The sequence below is a fragment of the Phocoena phocoena genome, chromosome 1 (assembly GCF_963924675.1).
Source record: "Phocoena phocoena chromosome 1, mPhoPho1.1, whole genome shotgun sequence".
In the NCBI taxonomy this organism is placed as follows: Eukaryota; Metazoa; Chordata; class Mammalia; order Artiodactyla; family Phocoenidae; genus Phocoena; species Phocoena phocoena.
Window position 1 is genome coordinate 106970506 of NC_089219.1, and position 15280 is coordinate 106985785.

Consider the following 15280-nt stretch of genomic DNA (forward strand, 5'->3'; position numbering starts at 1 on the left):
TAACACAATGGTAGTGGGGGACTTTAACACCCCACTTACACCAATAGACAGATCATCCAGAGAGTAAATAAATAAGGAAACACAAGCTTTAAAAGACACAATAGACCAGATAGACCTAATTGATATTTAGGACATTCCACCTGAAAGTGGGAAAACACACTTTCTTCTGAAGTGCATATGGAACACTCTCCAGAATAGATCACATCCTGGGTCACAAATCAAGCCTTGGAAAATTTAAGAAAACTGAAATCGTATCAAGCATCTTTTCCAACCACAACACTATGAGATTAGAAATCAATTACAGGAAAAAAACAGCAAAAGACAAACACATGGAGGCTAGACAGTGCACTGCTAAATAACCAAGAGATCACTGAAGAAATCAAAAAATACCTAGGAACAAATGACAACAAAAACACAATGATCCAAAACCTATGGGATGCAGCTAAAGCAGCTGTAAGAGGGAAGTTCATGGCAATTCAAGCTCACCTCAAGAAACAAGAAAAATCTCAAATAAACAATATAACCTTACACCTAAGGCAACTAGAAAAAGGACAAAGAAAGCCCAAAGGTAGTAGAAGGAAAGAAATCATAATCAGAGGAGAAATAAATGAAATAGAAACAAATGGCAAAGATCAATAAAACTAAAAGCTGGCTCCTTGAGAAGATAAACAGAATTGATAAACCTTTAGCCAGACTCACCAAGAAAAGAAGGAAGAGGACTCAAATCAATAAAATTAGAAATGAAAAGAAGAGATTACAAGTGACACTGCAGAAATTCAAAAGATTATAATAGACTACTACAAGCAACTCTATACCAATAAAATGGGCAACCTGGAAGAAATGGACAAATTCCTGGAAAAGTACAACTTTACAAGATTGAACCAGGAAGAATTAGGAAATATAAACAGACCAATCACAGGTAATGAAATTGAAACTGTAATTTAAAATCTTCCAACAAACAAAAGTCTAGGACCAGATGGCTTCACAGGCAAATTCTATCAAACATTTAGAGAAGAGTTAACACCTATCCTTCTCAAACTCTTCCAAAAAGTTGTGGAGGGAGGAACACTCCCAAACTTCTTCTACGAGGGCCACCATCACCCTGTTACCAAAACCAAACAAAGATATTACAAAAAAAGAAAACTATAGACCAGTATCACTGAAGAACATAGACACAAAAATCCTCAAGAAAATACTAGCAAACAGAATCCAACAACACACTAAAAGAATAATACACCATGATCAAGTGGGATTTATCCCAGGGATGCAAGGATTCTTCAATATACATAAAACAATCAATGTGATACACCATATTAACAAGTTAAAGAATAAAAATTGTATGATCATCTCAATAGATGCAGAAAAAGCTTTTGGCAGAATTCAACACCCATTTATGTTAAAAATTACAGAAAGTGGGCATAGAGGGAACCTACCTCAACATAATAAAAGCCATATATGACAAACCCACTGCAAACATCATTCCCAATGGTGAAAAACTGAAAGCATTTCCTCTAAGATCAGGAACAAGAGAAGGCTGTCCACTCTTGCCACTATTAATCAACACAGTATTGGAAGTCTTAGGTGCAGCAATCAGAGAAGAAAAAGAAATAAAAGGGATACAAATTGGAAAAGACCTAAAACTGACTTTCCCAATGATATGGTACTATACATAGAAAATCCTAAAGATGCCACCAGAAAACTACCAGAACTAGTCAGTGAATTTGGTAAGGTTGCAGGATACAAAATTAATGCGCAGAAATCTCTTGCATTCCTATACAGTAACAACGAAAGATCAGAAAGAGAAATTAAGGAAACAATCCCATTCACCATCACAACAATAACAATAAAAAATACCTAGGAGTAAACCTACCTAAAGAGGCAAAAGACCTGTACTCAGAAAACTATAAAACACTGATGAAAGAAATCAAAGATAACATAAACAGTTGGGCAGGTATACCTTGGTCCTGGATTGGAAGAATCAATACTGTGAAAAAGACTATATTACCCAAAGCAATCTACAGATTCAATGCAATCCCTATCAAATTACCAGTGGCATTTTTCACAGAACTAAAACAAGAAATCTTACAATTTGTATGGAAACACAAAAGACCCCAAATAGCCAAAGCAATCTTGAGAACGAAAAATGGTGCTGGAGGAATCAGTTTCCCTGACTGCAGACTATACTCCAAGGCTACAGTAATCAAGACAGTATGATACTGGCACAAAAACAGAAATATAGATCAATGGAACAGGATAGAAAGCCCAGAGATAAACCCATGCACATAGGGTCACCTTATCTTTGACAAAGGAGGCAAGAATATACAGTGGAGAAAAGACAGCCTCTTCAATAAGTGATGCTGGGAAAACCGGACAGCTACATGTGAAAGAATGAAATTAGAACACACACTAACTACAGACACAAAAATAACCTCAATGGATTAAAGACCTAAATGTAAGCCCAGACACTACTCTATAAAACTCTTAGAGGAAAACATAGGCAGAACACTCTATGACATAAATCACAGCAAGATCCTTTTTGACCCACCTCCTGGAATAAGGGAATTAAAAACTAATAAACAACTGAGACGTAATGAAATGTAAAAGCTTTTGCACAGCGAAGGAAACCATAAACAAGACGAAAAGACAACCCTCAGAATGGGAGAAAATATTTGCAAACAACAACTGACAAAGGATTAATCTCCAAAATATACAATCAGCTTATGCAGCTCAGTAACACAAGAACAAACAACCCAATCCCAAAATGGGGAGAAGACCTAAATATTTCTCCAAAGAAGACATACAGATGGCCAAGAGGCACATGAAGAGATGCTCAACATCACTAATTATTAGAGACATGCAAATCAAAACTACAATGAGGTATTACCTCACACCTATTAGAATGGGCATCATCAGAAAATCTACAAACAATAAATGCTGGAGAGGGTGTGGAGAAAAGGGAACACTCTTGCACTGTGGGTGGGAATGTGAATTGGTACAGCCACTATGGAGAACAGTATGGAGGTTCCTTTAAAAACTAAAAATAGAACTACCATATGACCCAGCAATCCCACTACTGGGCATATACCCTGAGAAAACTGTAATTCAAATAGAGTCACATAGCACAGTGTTCATTGCAGCACTATTTACAATAGCCAGGACATGGAACCAACCTAAGTGTCCATCAACAGATGAATGGATAAAGATGTGGCACATATATACAATGGAATATTACTCAGCCATAACAAGGAACGAAATTGAGTTATTTGTGCTGAGGTGCATGGACCTAGAATCTGTCATACAGCGTGAAGTAAGTTAGAAAGAGAAAAACAAATACCATATGCTAACGCATATATATGGGATTTAAAGAAGCAGTACTGATGAACCTAGTGGCAGAGCAGGAATAAAGATGCAGACATAGAGAACTGACTTGAGGACAGAGTGGGGAAGGGGAAGCTGGGATGAAGTGAGAGAGTAGCATTGATGTATATACACTACCAAATGTAAAATGGATGGCTAGTGGGAAGCTGCTGCATAGCATAGGGAGGTCAGCTCAGAGCTTTGTGATGACCTAGAGTGATGGGATAGGGAGGGTGGGAGGGAGGCTCAAGAGGGAGGGGATATGGGGATATATGTATACATATAGCTGACTCACTTTGTTGTACAGGAGAAACGAACACAATATTGTAAAGCCTTTATACTCCAATAAAGATGTAAAAAAAAGAAAAGAAAGCACCTACCACATTTCAGGAACTCTGCTAAGGACAAACAAAGATGACTAACAGAGTACCTGAGCTCACAGTCCAGGAATGACTGAAAGGAAAAAGTGATGGGTCATAAGAGTAAGGGAGGTAAGTCAGTACAAATGAAAAGGTGGGATTTCACTATAGGGAAAAGAGGAAAAAGGATTAATGCTTTGGAAAGAGAAATAAAAGTAGCTTTCTGGGCAATGTGAAGCTGAGAGTTGTTCAATCTTGTCAGGTTCTGAAAGCACCTCCAGATCCAGCTTTCAGAGAAGACAGTGACAATGGAACAGCTAAAAATAGGTCATAATTATAGCAAAGAAAGCCACAGCCAGCATAAACCTGGCCATTGTTATTGTTGAAGTTGTGGAATTGTTGCTTTCAATTACTCTTGTCATTAGCGGCTTCCTGATACGATCTTCTGTGGTGAGGATAGCTTTTCGAGCTCCATCCCACTTTCCAGGGCCCTGTAGCCGATACTGGATTGGAGTACAGGGTCCCCAAAATAACTGTAATGCCAATTTGGGGTCACTGAAGGCCAGGGACAGCAGATTGGGCCTGACGCCCACCAGATCAGCAAGCTCATCCATGGTATCTATATAGTCTCCCTGAATGGTATGGCGTTGGCTGTCCACATACCTGAAGCAGAGAAGACAAAAGCCATGCCTATTAACAATTCAGTCACCCCATCAATTAATCAATGCTTTCTATCTGCTCTTGGCTCAATATTGAGCTAGGAGCTGTAGAAACTAGAGAAGAAAGAAAAGACATGTCTGTATTCTTAAGGGCCTTATAATCTACTGAGCTAGATAAGATAGATACACATGAAACAGAGAAGAATGTAAGACTTCACATGAAACAGACAAGAATATAAGACTTCTGGTAAATCATGTGGTTTTAGACTGCTAAATAGAAATGTAGAAGAGGGTAGTTAAAATCGAGCTATGATAAGTCGTTGAAGGATGTGGAAGAAATAGATAAGCTGAGAACAAAGAGGGAAGTATTACAAGTTAATATATATAATGTAGAATATATATTGTAGAAGTTTGGCAGTGAAAGGAAGGAGGAAGATAGGAGAGCACCTAGAAAGGGCATCAGGGTTAAGTAAAAACTGTCTTTCTCCTTGCAGAAGGGAGAGTTATGCTGGTATAATCAGTTGAAGAAAACCACGTCTTTGGGCATGGAATGATTGTGCCTCTGACTTCTCCACAAAAATCTAGGAGCTTTATTAACATCAACTTTGTTCAAATAAAAATCAGCAGTGAATAAGCTCAAGTTCTGAAATTCAGACTGCTAAATGTGTCCACCCAAGCACTAAAATACGGGCTGGTGGTACCACCTTCCCAGATCTTATAGATTACTCATACTAAGAGCCACTGTGACCTAAGTATGCTGTCACATGACAGCCAGCAAAGTGGCCTCTGCAGATTTGTAAATCTACCTACAGATTTGTAATTTAACCATATCTACCTCTCATTAATTCATCGCTGCCCTTCTTTCCTCTGGCAGCTCTAATATCTCTTCATGTAATCCTTGCCAAAACAATGTACCAGGTTTCCTCTCCATGTGCTTTTTCCTACTTGACTTTTCTTTTAGGCCCTAAACATAGAATTTTCTTAAGCTTTTCTCTCCTTTCCCATCCATATTCAAACTGCTTGGTGGTAATTCTCTATTCTATTGTCACAAACTGTGATTTCCTTTTTCTTCAAAATATAATCTAAATCCTTAAACAAACACGAGGACAATAAATACAGTACAACATTGCTCTTATTAAGAAATAAGTGGGGGGACTTTCCTGGTCGTGCAGTGGTTAAGAATCCGCCTGCCAATACAGGGGTCGTGGGTTCGATCCCTGGTCCAGAAAGATCCCACATGCTGTGGAGCAACTAAGCCTGTGTGCCACAACTACTGAGCCCGTGTACCACAACTACTAAACCCCGCGCACCCTAGAGCCCATGCATCACAACTACTGAAGCCCACACGCTCTAGGACCCACATGCTGCAACTACTGAAGCCCGCGTGCCTAGAGCCCATGCTCCGCAACAAGAGAAGCCCCCACAATGAGAAGCCCATGCACCGCAAAGAAGAATAGCCCCCTGCTCTCCAGAACTAGAGAAAGCCCATGCACAGGAACGAAGACCCAATGCAGCCAAAAGAGAAGAAAAAGAACTAAGTGGGAAAAATTAACCACCTATCTTCCTGGGAGAACTCTTACCTTTTGGCCATATCTTCTTGAACCTTAGCTATTTCTTTTATCATTTCATTTTGTAAGGGTAATGTCTTTATCCCTAAAGAGAAAAATCAAAATTTTAAGTGTAAAATTACCTCAGTATGAACACTAACCCTATTAACAATTACCATGCTATGAAAAGTTCAAAGGAATACAGGCTAGTTGTCTGTACCAAGGAGGTTACACCTTCATTTGATCACCTTACCCTACCACCACCAGAATATAATAATATTAACCTCAGTAGTTTACTCTTTTCTGCTTTGTCTTTGGAAGATATTTCTCCTAATCTGCTTTCCAACCAAAAGCTGCCTCCTCCCTAACATAGTCTTTCAATTGGGAAATGAAATATGGACATGAGGAAATGATAAATGGCCTTAAAAGTGTACAGAAAATGAGGTACAAAGTAAAAGGAGGGGGGGGGATTGGAAACACACCTGTACTTGTACTCTTAATAACAAAGAGGCTTTATACCACAGGGTGAAAGAAGTAAAAGTAAACTCTCAGTCCTATTTTATGCCTAAAGTTCCATGGAAGATAAGCCTTACTTTCTAAATTTTTTATTTGGCGAGAGTGAGGGGGAAGATCAAAGGCAACTCATAATACCCAATCTTAACAAGTAAATTTAAGCACTAATGCACAAACAGTTCCAGTAACAGGAATTTAACACCAAGGACATGGCTAGACAAAGGTAGAATAGTATTTAAGTTGACATAGACAACTCTCAATTTAAATGGTTAGCTTTATGCCCGGATTTACAGTCACTATGCCATGTAGAAAACTTTAGCCACACCCAACTCTAAAGTGTTACTCCACAAAAGTCTGGAATGTGTAATTTTAGAATGGGAATATATTTTACCTAATACAATCCTCTCTACAAGTACTCTCAAGTGGTTATCTCATTCCTCCTTAAATATCTCTGGTGTTGGGGATCTCATCACCTGAGGAGATGATTTAATTATTTGGCTGCTCTACTTGCTGGAACATTATTCTTTTCATTGACCCCAGAACCTGGCTCCATGCAGCTGGCACCAGTGGACTTAGCTCTGCCTTCTGGGGCCAAGGAGTCTAATATTAACAAATGACAGTGTTTGAACCATTTGAGAACAACTGTCATAACTTCTTTAAGTCTTCCCATTATCAGCATTAAAGCCTTAACAGTTCCCCATATAACAGCTTTCACGTTCTCTGCCCCACTGGTTGCCTTTCTCTGGGCACACTCTAGTAACTATCCTGGTGTGTCTCTCTTAAAACCCAAATTCAACACTCAAGAAATAGCCTTCTGTGTTTTGCCATGTGTTCTTTTCATTTTAGCGTTGGGAATTATTATGTATGTTCGTAAGTCAATGAGGAATCACTGAAATGCTTCATTTGAAGTTAATCACAGGTCTTAAGATGCTCATGAAGCACAGTTTGAGAGTTGATTTCCAAATTATTTCTCATAGAACCACCGTAATTTTTACTTCTCTTAAGTAGAAACATGGAGGAGGAGGTCATTTCTTGCATGTGATTCAGCCAATTCATCCAAAAAAAAAAACAAAAACCAAAAACACAACCAAACAAAAAATCACTATAAGTTAGATAGGTGGATAGATAGCAGTATATAAAGATGTGTACTGTATCCGGTGGTGCAGTTTTTAATTCATTGATACTGTTGTTGCAGTGTTTCCTCGTTCAGGCACATGTCATTTTTACTATATGTATTTCCCTCCTTCCTATCTTGCACGTCCTCTTATATTACCAGTTTACATCAATGGCCATAGCCCCTGAGCAGATTCTTTTCTCTCTTTCATCTCCAACCTACATTCCATCCAAATCCTTTCAAATTCACCAATGAAATTTCATTCAAATATTTCTCGTATTCCTTTACCTTAGTTTAAAGCCTTCATTATGTCCTTCTTGGACTTTTGTCACAGGCTCGCAACTGGCCTATTTCCCATTTCATTTCCCTCTAACACATCTTCTGAATTGCAAATCTGATTTGACTCCCCCTCTCCCAGTTAATCCTTCAATTGTTCTCTATTGCCTACATTGAATGTAAACTTCTTGCATGGCACCTAAGGAATTTTCTTGGTTTTGCCTCTATAAATATCTCCAGCTTCATTTTCTTTAATTCCTGTAATACTTTATTCTCCAGAATTCTGAACTCCTTGTAGTTCTCAGGACTTGGTTTATTTTGTCATTTTCTCTAACTTTGCATAAATATTACTAATTGTTCTCTGTTATGTTCAAGATGGCATTGTCCTTTTAGTAAACTCTTACTTTTTTACAGTGTATTTGCAGTTGTAGGGAGAATTGGGTACTTGTTCCTTCCTGCTCCCATAGCCAGCTCCTCTACATTGTTATTGGACACTTGTTTAGGATATAGTAAATACCTGCTGAATGAATGAACACATTAAATGTCTGTTTACTTGTCTCCCTTGCTTGACTCTGAGTTCCGTAAAGATAGGAATTTTCTGTTTGGTCATATTTGCATCTCCAGCACCTAGCAGAGGGTCTGGCATACACTAAGAGGCCAGTAAATGTTAGCTGACGAATGTTGTTGAAGAACAGTGTGGAACTGAAGTTCAGAGATTTCCTAAGTGTTCCAAGACAAGGTTCAAACGGGGTGAGCCTGAATTGTAACTCTGTGGAACTAAGTCTTTCAGTCGGCTCTCAGGCCTAAGGCAGATTGTATTTATGTAATCCTGACTAGTCCCTGCATGTTTAATGTAAAGGTAATGTTACAAGAGGAAGGAGGTGTGGCTGCCATTCTGCTCTTTCAGTCCAGTCCAGCCTTTTACCATGACTGGAAATTGAGAAGGTAGTTCATAAGCTGAGATCCTCTGATAAGAACTTTCTACTGTAGAGTTTAGAAAACCTCCAAAATTAAACTTGCAATCATTGAATAGAGATGTATTAGTTACCTCCCATGTGCTAGGCACTGGTCTAGACTTGGAAGACAAAGGCAAGTAAACATGATTCTTTTATTTAAAGAGCTTTCAATATACTACAGAGAGGGAGGAAATAAACAGGCTTTTTCCACACAAATAACGAGTAAATGGGAGGCATACCAGGCAGAGAGAACAACAGAAGCAAAGACATAAGGTACAAGAGTACCTGCTGTGTTTGCTGCATAGTGGGTAAGTCATTCAGTGCATCTAGAAGATTGTAGGATGGATGGTAAAGAGCTGCAAAAGATGGGCCTGAGAAAGCAGCCTGTATCCAATTTGTGGAGGAACTTGAATGCCATGCTATGACATAATGCTTCCTTGTGATCCAGAGAATTGGTATCATTTCATATGGTTTTCAAGGGAAGAAAGTTACTAAATGAAAGTGGAACACTTGCAAGGGCTCTTGAGAGGGCTACAAATGAGACAAAAGAATACTAGATTTCTGTCAAGGTAAGCAAGTGGGTTCAGTGTTCTATAAAAGCGTGGAATATTTTCTTGACAAGAGAATAGTAATTCTAGAGAACAAAGGAAGTAGGGAAATGGGGCTTGTTGAGGAAAGGACAGGCCAGGGAAGAGGACAGGCAGAGTTGGGCAGGTGTGAAAGAATGGTCTTAAAATTGGCACAGTGAAGGTAGAATTCTGGGCTGAGAAAGGCAAGGATTTGGTAGGCAGACAGTAGAACAAAAAACTCAGGGTTCCTTTTGGAAATTTGATAAAGTTATAGGGATTCTCTGATGATTCCTTCCTTCCAAGTGTTAAGAAGAAAGCTAGAGGGATTAGCACTAACTAAGATTTGCTAGCAGAGGAAACTGAGCTTTTTGTGCATTTCCCCTAAGATCCCCTAATCCCACAGTCACAATGCAGAATCTTACAAATACTCATTTGCCCTAATCCTGTCAATGGTTCACTTGGTCCTGGAAAAGAGTCTCGTTTTTGTTCAGTTTACTAAGATGCTGTGGCCTATTTTAAAGCAACCTTTTCCTCTTACTTTATTGATCCAATTAAAAGATCCACTTTAGCGGGCTTCCCTGGTGGTGCAGTGGTTGGGAGTCCGCCTGCCGATGCGGGGGATGTGGGTTCGTGCCGCAGAGCGGCTGGGCCCGTGAGCCACGGCCGCTGGGCCTGCGCGTCTGGAGCCTGTGCTCCGCAACGGGAGAGGCCACAGCGCGTACCGCAAAAAAAAAAAAAAAAAAAAAAAAGGTCCACTTTATATGACTGGAATTAAGCCAACTTAACCGGTTACTTGCATTGGATTGCTGGTCCAGTGCTCAAGGAGTACATGATCTACTGGATAGAATTAAAAGGAATTAAGAAATGAACTTTGGGAGTTCCCTGGCAGTCCAGTGCTTAAGATTCCATGCTTCCACTGCAGGGGGCATGGGTTCAATCCCTGGTTGGGGAGCTATGATTTCCACATGCCACACGGCACAGCCAAAAAATTAAAAAAGAAAAAAAAGAAAGAAATGAAAGAACTTTGGGGAAATTCGGAAAAGTTTTTTATCTATCAACTCTAACATCATTGCTTTTTTTCTCTGCTACCATGAGGACCTTCACTAGGGAAGAAGAATCTGTAATTTCAATAAGAACGTTTTTTTAAAATATTTATTTATTTATTTGGCTGCGCCGGGTCTTAGTTGTGGCACACAAGATCCTCTTTGTGGCATGCATGATCTTTAGTTGAGGCACGTGGGATCTAGTTCCCTGACCAGAGATCAAACCCAGGCCCCCTGCATTGGGGATGCAGAGTCTTAGCCACTAGACCACCAGGGAAGTCCCTCAACAAGAACTTTGAACAGTTTTAATTAAACATTAGTAATGGTAGCAAATTTTATTATAGTAACCATAGAATCAAAGAACTTCTTTGTTAGAAGGAACCTTAAAAGTCATCTGATTTCTCCCTATTCTGAGGCTTGAAGCTACTTCCTATTGGCCTGACCAAAGTTTATTTTTAATGTTAAGCTAATATTGTGCAAACCCTCAAAATTTCACTCCTTGGTTCTGGTTCAACGCTTTGAAGCGTTACTAAGCAAATATATAAAACCTTCTGCCATGGGGCATCTCTTCAGGTATCTGAGGGGAACTTTCATATCTCCCCTAAATCTTATCCTCTCCAGGCCAAACCTCTCCAGCTCCTTTAGTTGTACTTCAAATGGCACATTTTCAAACCCCTTAACCACTCTTGTCTCTCCCCTTTTAATGTACTCCAGTTTCACTTTTAAAATGTCTGTGGGTGTGGTCTCACCAGTTCAGGGAAGAACAGTTGTAAATTCCAGGACATTATAGTTTTTAATGATGCCAGATATAGTTAAGTCTTTTGGAAGCCACATCATTCTGCTGATTCATATTGAGCCTGCTATCCCAAACCCCAAAGTTTTTTCTCGTGTTTTCCTAGCCAAAACTTTCTGAAAGAGGGAACATAAAGGGCAGAAAGTAAGACTTTGAGTGGCTGAATCTTCTTCATTCTGGACTAGTCTTTAACCAGCTCTTAATTTTTGTCTGAAATGAAATCACAGCACTTCTATATGTGACTTTCTCTAAGTATAATGAAAGAAGATTAAATTCTTTTGCTTCACAAATATCTATCAGTTATCTGAAATCTAGATGAGTGGATTTTAATCTGGAGTGCATATTGGAATCACCTGGGGAACATTTTCTCAACAATTTTATGTAAGCACCACTTGAGACTTATTAAATAAACACCACCAGGCAAAGCATGCCTATTTTTGGAAAACTTCCTAGTAGATTCTGCTATATGTCCATGGTTATAAGTTACTACTTGATATTCCCTCAAAAATTAATTTTTGAGCACTAATTTTGTGCCAGGCACTGTTACAATCATACATGCTGTCTCAGCTATTTATAAGCAAGAACATAAACATAATTAAACAAACCACTAAGTAATTTGGTAGTCATCTTGCATGGTCACTTACCTTTAAATACTTGAGTGACCCAGCGTCCTTGGAGCTCTGAAATGGGCATAATGGCACCCAAGGGCTGGATCAAGCCTATGATTGCAAGAGTTGGCTTTTCTAGGTTAGGAGGGAAGACCTTTTTATACAGAGATATCTTGTTTTTGACTACTTTGACAGAATCTTCAAGAAAAGGAAAGGCAAAGCTATAGCCTGTAGCAAAGATCACAGCATCAATGTCATCTTCCCTGGAGCCATCCTCAAATATGGCCGCTGTCTCTGTGAATTCCTTCACGTTTGATTTCACCTTCACCAAGCCAGAAATTATACAATTTGGCAGAAAGTCATTTATCGTTGGATGCTGACTCAGAGCTCTGTGAATGATGATAAAGAAGGAGAAATCGAGAGAGATCATGAGAGGGAAAGATCATTACCATGTAAGTGAAATTCTGTTTTGATTGAGGTGGTTAATCAATATGCCAATAGTCTCCCTTTATTCATGAAATTTGGGAAAGGTCTAATGTATACCAGCTTGATAAAGGTAAGGATCTCAGAGTACAAGTTTGACCCTGGATGGCATTGAAAGAGAAGCTGTTGGAGAAGTGAGGGAAGGATTGTTTTATTTGAAGAGTACATGCATGGTTTCTCAAGGCCTAATAAAGCTCTCAGTGATATGATAAGTCCACAGTCTAGTAACTTCTACCCATATGTCAAGAAATCTGCGGAACTGGACTATCAGCATTCTGTTGAGTCTCTTCCTCTTCAAAGGCCCAAGAGACAGGCTTGGACCATCATTTTCCAAAAGGTATAATAAATTGCATGTGTATAGTGACTTACAGTTATAAACTGTTTTTACATACATTAACATATTTGAGTGTCACGCAAACCCACCGAAGGAGGCAGGACAGTTGTCATTATCCAGGTCTTATAGACGAGGAAACTGAGGCCTGAAGAAGTTAAGTGGCTTGCCCAAGGTCACACAGCCTAGGATTTTAGGATTTATATCAAATGCTTTTTTATGAACTCCCTTGAGATACTCTAGGCATGGTAAGTAGTGTTTCCTCGAAATAACATAGGATAAGGTGCAGAATCTTGGACCTTTCTAAAAACAGTGCGAATCCTTGGATCCTGTGTTAACAGCTCTGAGAATCCTCAGCCCATGATGTTCAGACAGAGCTGCCCTCTTCTTAGGAACAAGATATGTTTAAACAGTATTACTGGTTTGCTGCATTTAGTAATTCTTTGATGCAAACCTTTAGGTACAGATTCTGTTCTCATTCCAACCTCATCATTTCATCTTTCTCTCCAAACTTACTCCTGTTCACTCACAGTACCACCATCCACATTGCTGCCCAAGCCACAAAACTGTGAGTCTTACATCTGGTCACCAAGGCCACACTTTCTCCTCCTAACACCCCCAGAATAGTTTTACTTATGCTGTTTCACCTGGGCCATTACAGCTGTCTCTAGTGCCTCCTGCTCCATCCCCTTTCAATCTATCTTCTACATCATTTTTGGAGTGATTGTTCCAAAATGTATTTATTATTGTGTCACTCACCTGCTTAAAATCTTTCAGTGGCTGTGGGCTGTCTTCATTCTAAACTTTTTATTTAGCAGAGCATACAAATATTTTCATATATCTGCCCAGTGAACCAGGAGATGTACTCAGTCACTCTTCCATCTTTGCCTGTAGTCCAGCCAAACCAAACTATGTTCAGGTCTCAGAGCATAATTTTTTTTTGCTATTCCAAGACCTTGTATTTATAATTAGAATGCTACTTCCTTACCCTGTTTGTTTGACTATATCTTATTATTCTATAAAGCCTCAATTTATTTTGTGATCACCAAAGTTATGGATGCTACAGTTTCCATAATTTTGTGAAATAAATGGCTGAAAGTTTGGGGAACACAGTCTCAAAGTATCACCCCACTGGTTAGTTTCAAAGGAAAAAAATCTTTACAAAAGAGAAACCTGGTAGACCACCTAATCCAAGTTTTCAAATTTTACATCATTAATATGCAATAAACTGCTATCATATGGCTCCTGATGTGATCCTCCAAGAAGGCACAACATAACCTATGGATATTCACACCAAAATTGTTTAACCTAAATATAATAAAGGAAGAACAGCTATGAAAGTCCAAATTTAGAGACTTTCTGCAAAACAAATGGCTTGAATTCTTAAAAAAAAAAACCCATGTCAAGAAAATGGAGATTTCTTTCAGATTAAGAGAGATTAAAGAGGTATGACAACTAAATACAATGGTGTAATACCTGACAGGACCCTGGATTTAAAACTATAAAAGCTACAGGAAATTCCCTGGCTTTCCAGTGTTAGGACTGCAAACTTTAAGCAATGCAGTGTGGCCAAACAAATAAATAAGCTACAAATATTATTGAAACAATTTGGAAAATTTGAATATGCATTATATTAGATAATGGTATTTTATCAATGTTAACTTTACTAAGTGTGATAATTATGTTTATGTAGAAGAATGCCCTTTTTCTTAGGCAATATATGCTAAAGAATGTAGGGTAAAGTGTTGTATTGACTGCAGCTTACTCTCAAATGTTTCAGAAAAAAATTTATGAATATATGTATGTATATATGGAAGCTATATATGTATGTATCTATCTATCTCCAGAGAGAGGGAGAGGGAAAAAGCAAATATAGTAAACCGTTAATAATAGGTGAATCTAAGTGAAGGGTATATAGGTGCTCATTGTACTTACTATTTTATAGCAAGTAAATCTAAACATTAAAAAAATTAAAAGCTGGAGGGGAAAACAGCATTTAAAATCAGCTTCTAGAAATGCTGTCACAGTCTACCTTCTAGGCTGTGTGAGAACTCCTATCTTTCATACTCTCATAGCACTCCATGCATTTCTTTATCATATTCTATTGTCTGTCTTCTTGTTAGAGTATTAAAGGAAATATCCATTCCTCCAGTTTGTCATTTATTAGTTGTGTGATCTTGGGCAAATTAGGTTCTCTAAGTGTCAATTTTTATATTTGCAAAATGGAGATCAAAATAGTACCAACCTATAGGGCTGTTGTGAGGATTAAATGAGATAATGCGTATAACTCATTTAAAATCGTGCTTGTCTTATATTAAGTCCTCAAAAAGGTACAGTGTTATTATTAGTATTACTATTATTATTAGGTCTTTAGTCTCAGTATTCTCACTCCAGTATAATGCTTGGCTCATAACAGATGCTCAGTTGTTTGTTGGATGAATGAATGAATGATGCCCTGCCCTCTATTACCATTTTGTTGTTGCTATTGGGCATCACGTAAAAAGAACTGGTACCTCGGGGAATGATAAAATGGTTAATGCCAAGGAGAATTACAGCCTGAAAATTACAGACCAGTAGATCTTGGACTTCTGTGGGGGAAACGTAGAAATCTAATCTCAGATTCTGTGGACTTGCTTAATGTAAACATAGAGGTAACCCTACTATTAGCCTAT

The 15280-nt window shown here is 38.6% G+C and overlaps 1 protein-coding gene across 1 annotated transcript in view; it reads right to left on the reverse strand.

The window, feature by feature from the left end:
- Positions 1 to 4033: 4033 nt before the first annotated feature.
- LOC136120640 (flavin-containing monooxygenase 5) overlaps positions 4034 to 15280 on the reverse strand; it is a 28327-nt gene continuing 17080 nt past the window's right edge. Inside the window, exons 6-8 of the mRNA XM_065874157.1 lie at positions 11831 to 12183; positions 5956 to 6028; positions 4034 to 4379 (exon numbers count right to left, since the gene is read on the reverse strand). Of these exons, the coding sequence (XP_065730229.1) occupies positions 4034 to 4379; positions 5956 to 6028; positions 11831 to 12183 (772 nt within the window). The remainder of the gene's footprint in view (positions 4380 to 5955; positions 6029 to 11830; positions 12184 to 15280) is intronic.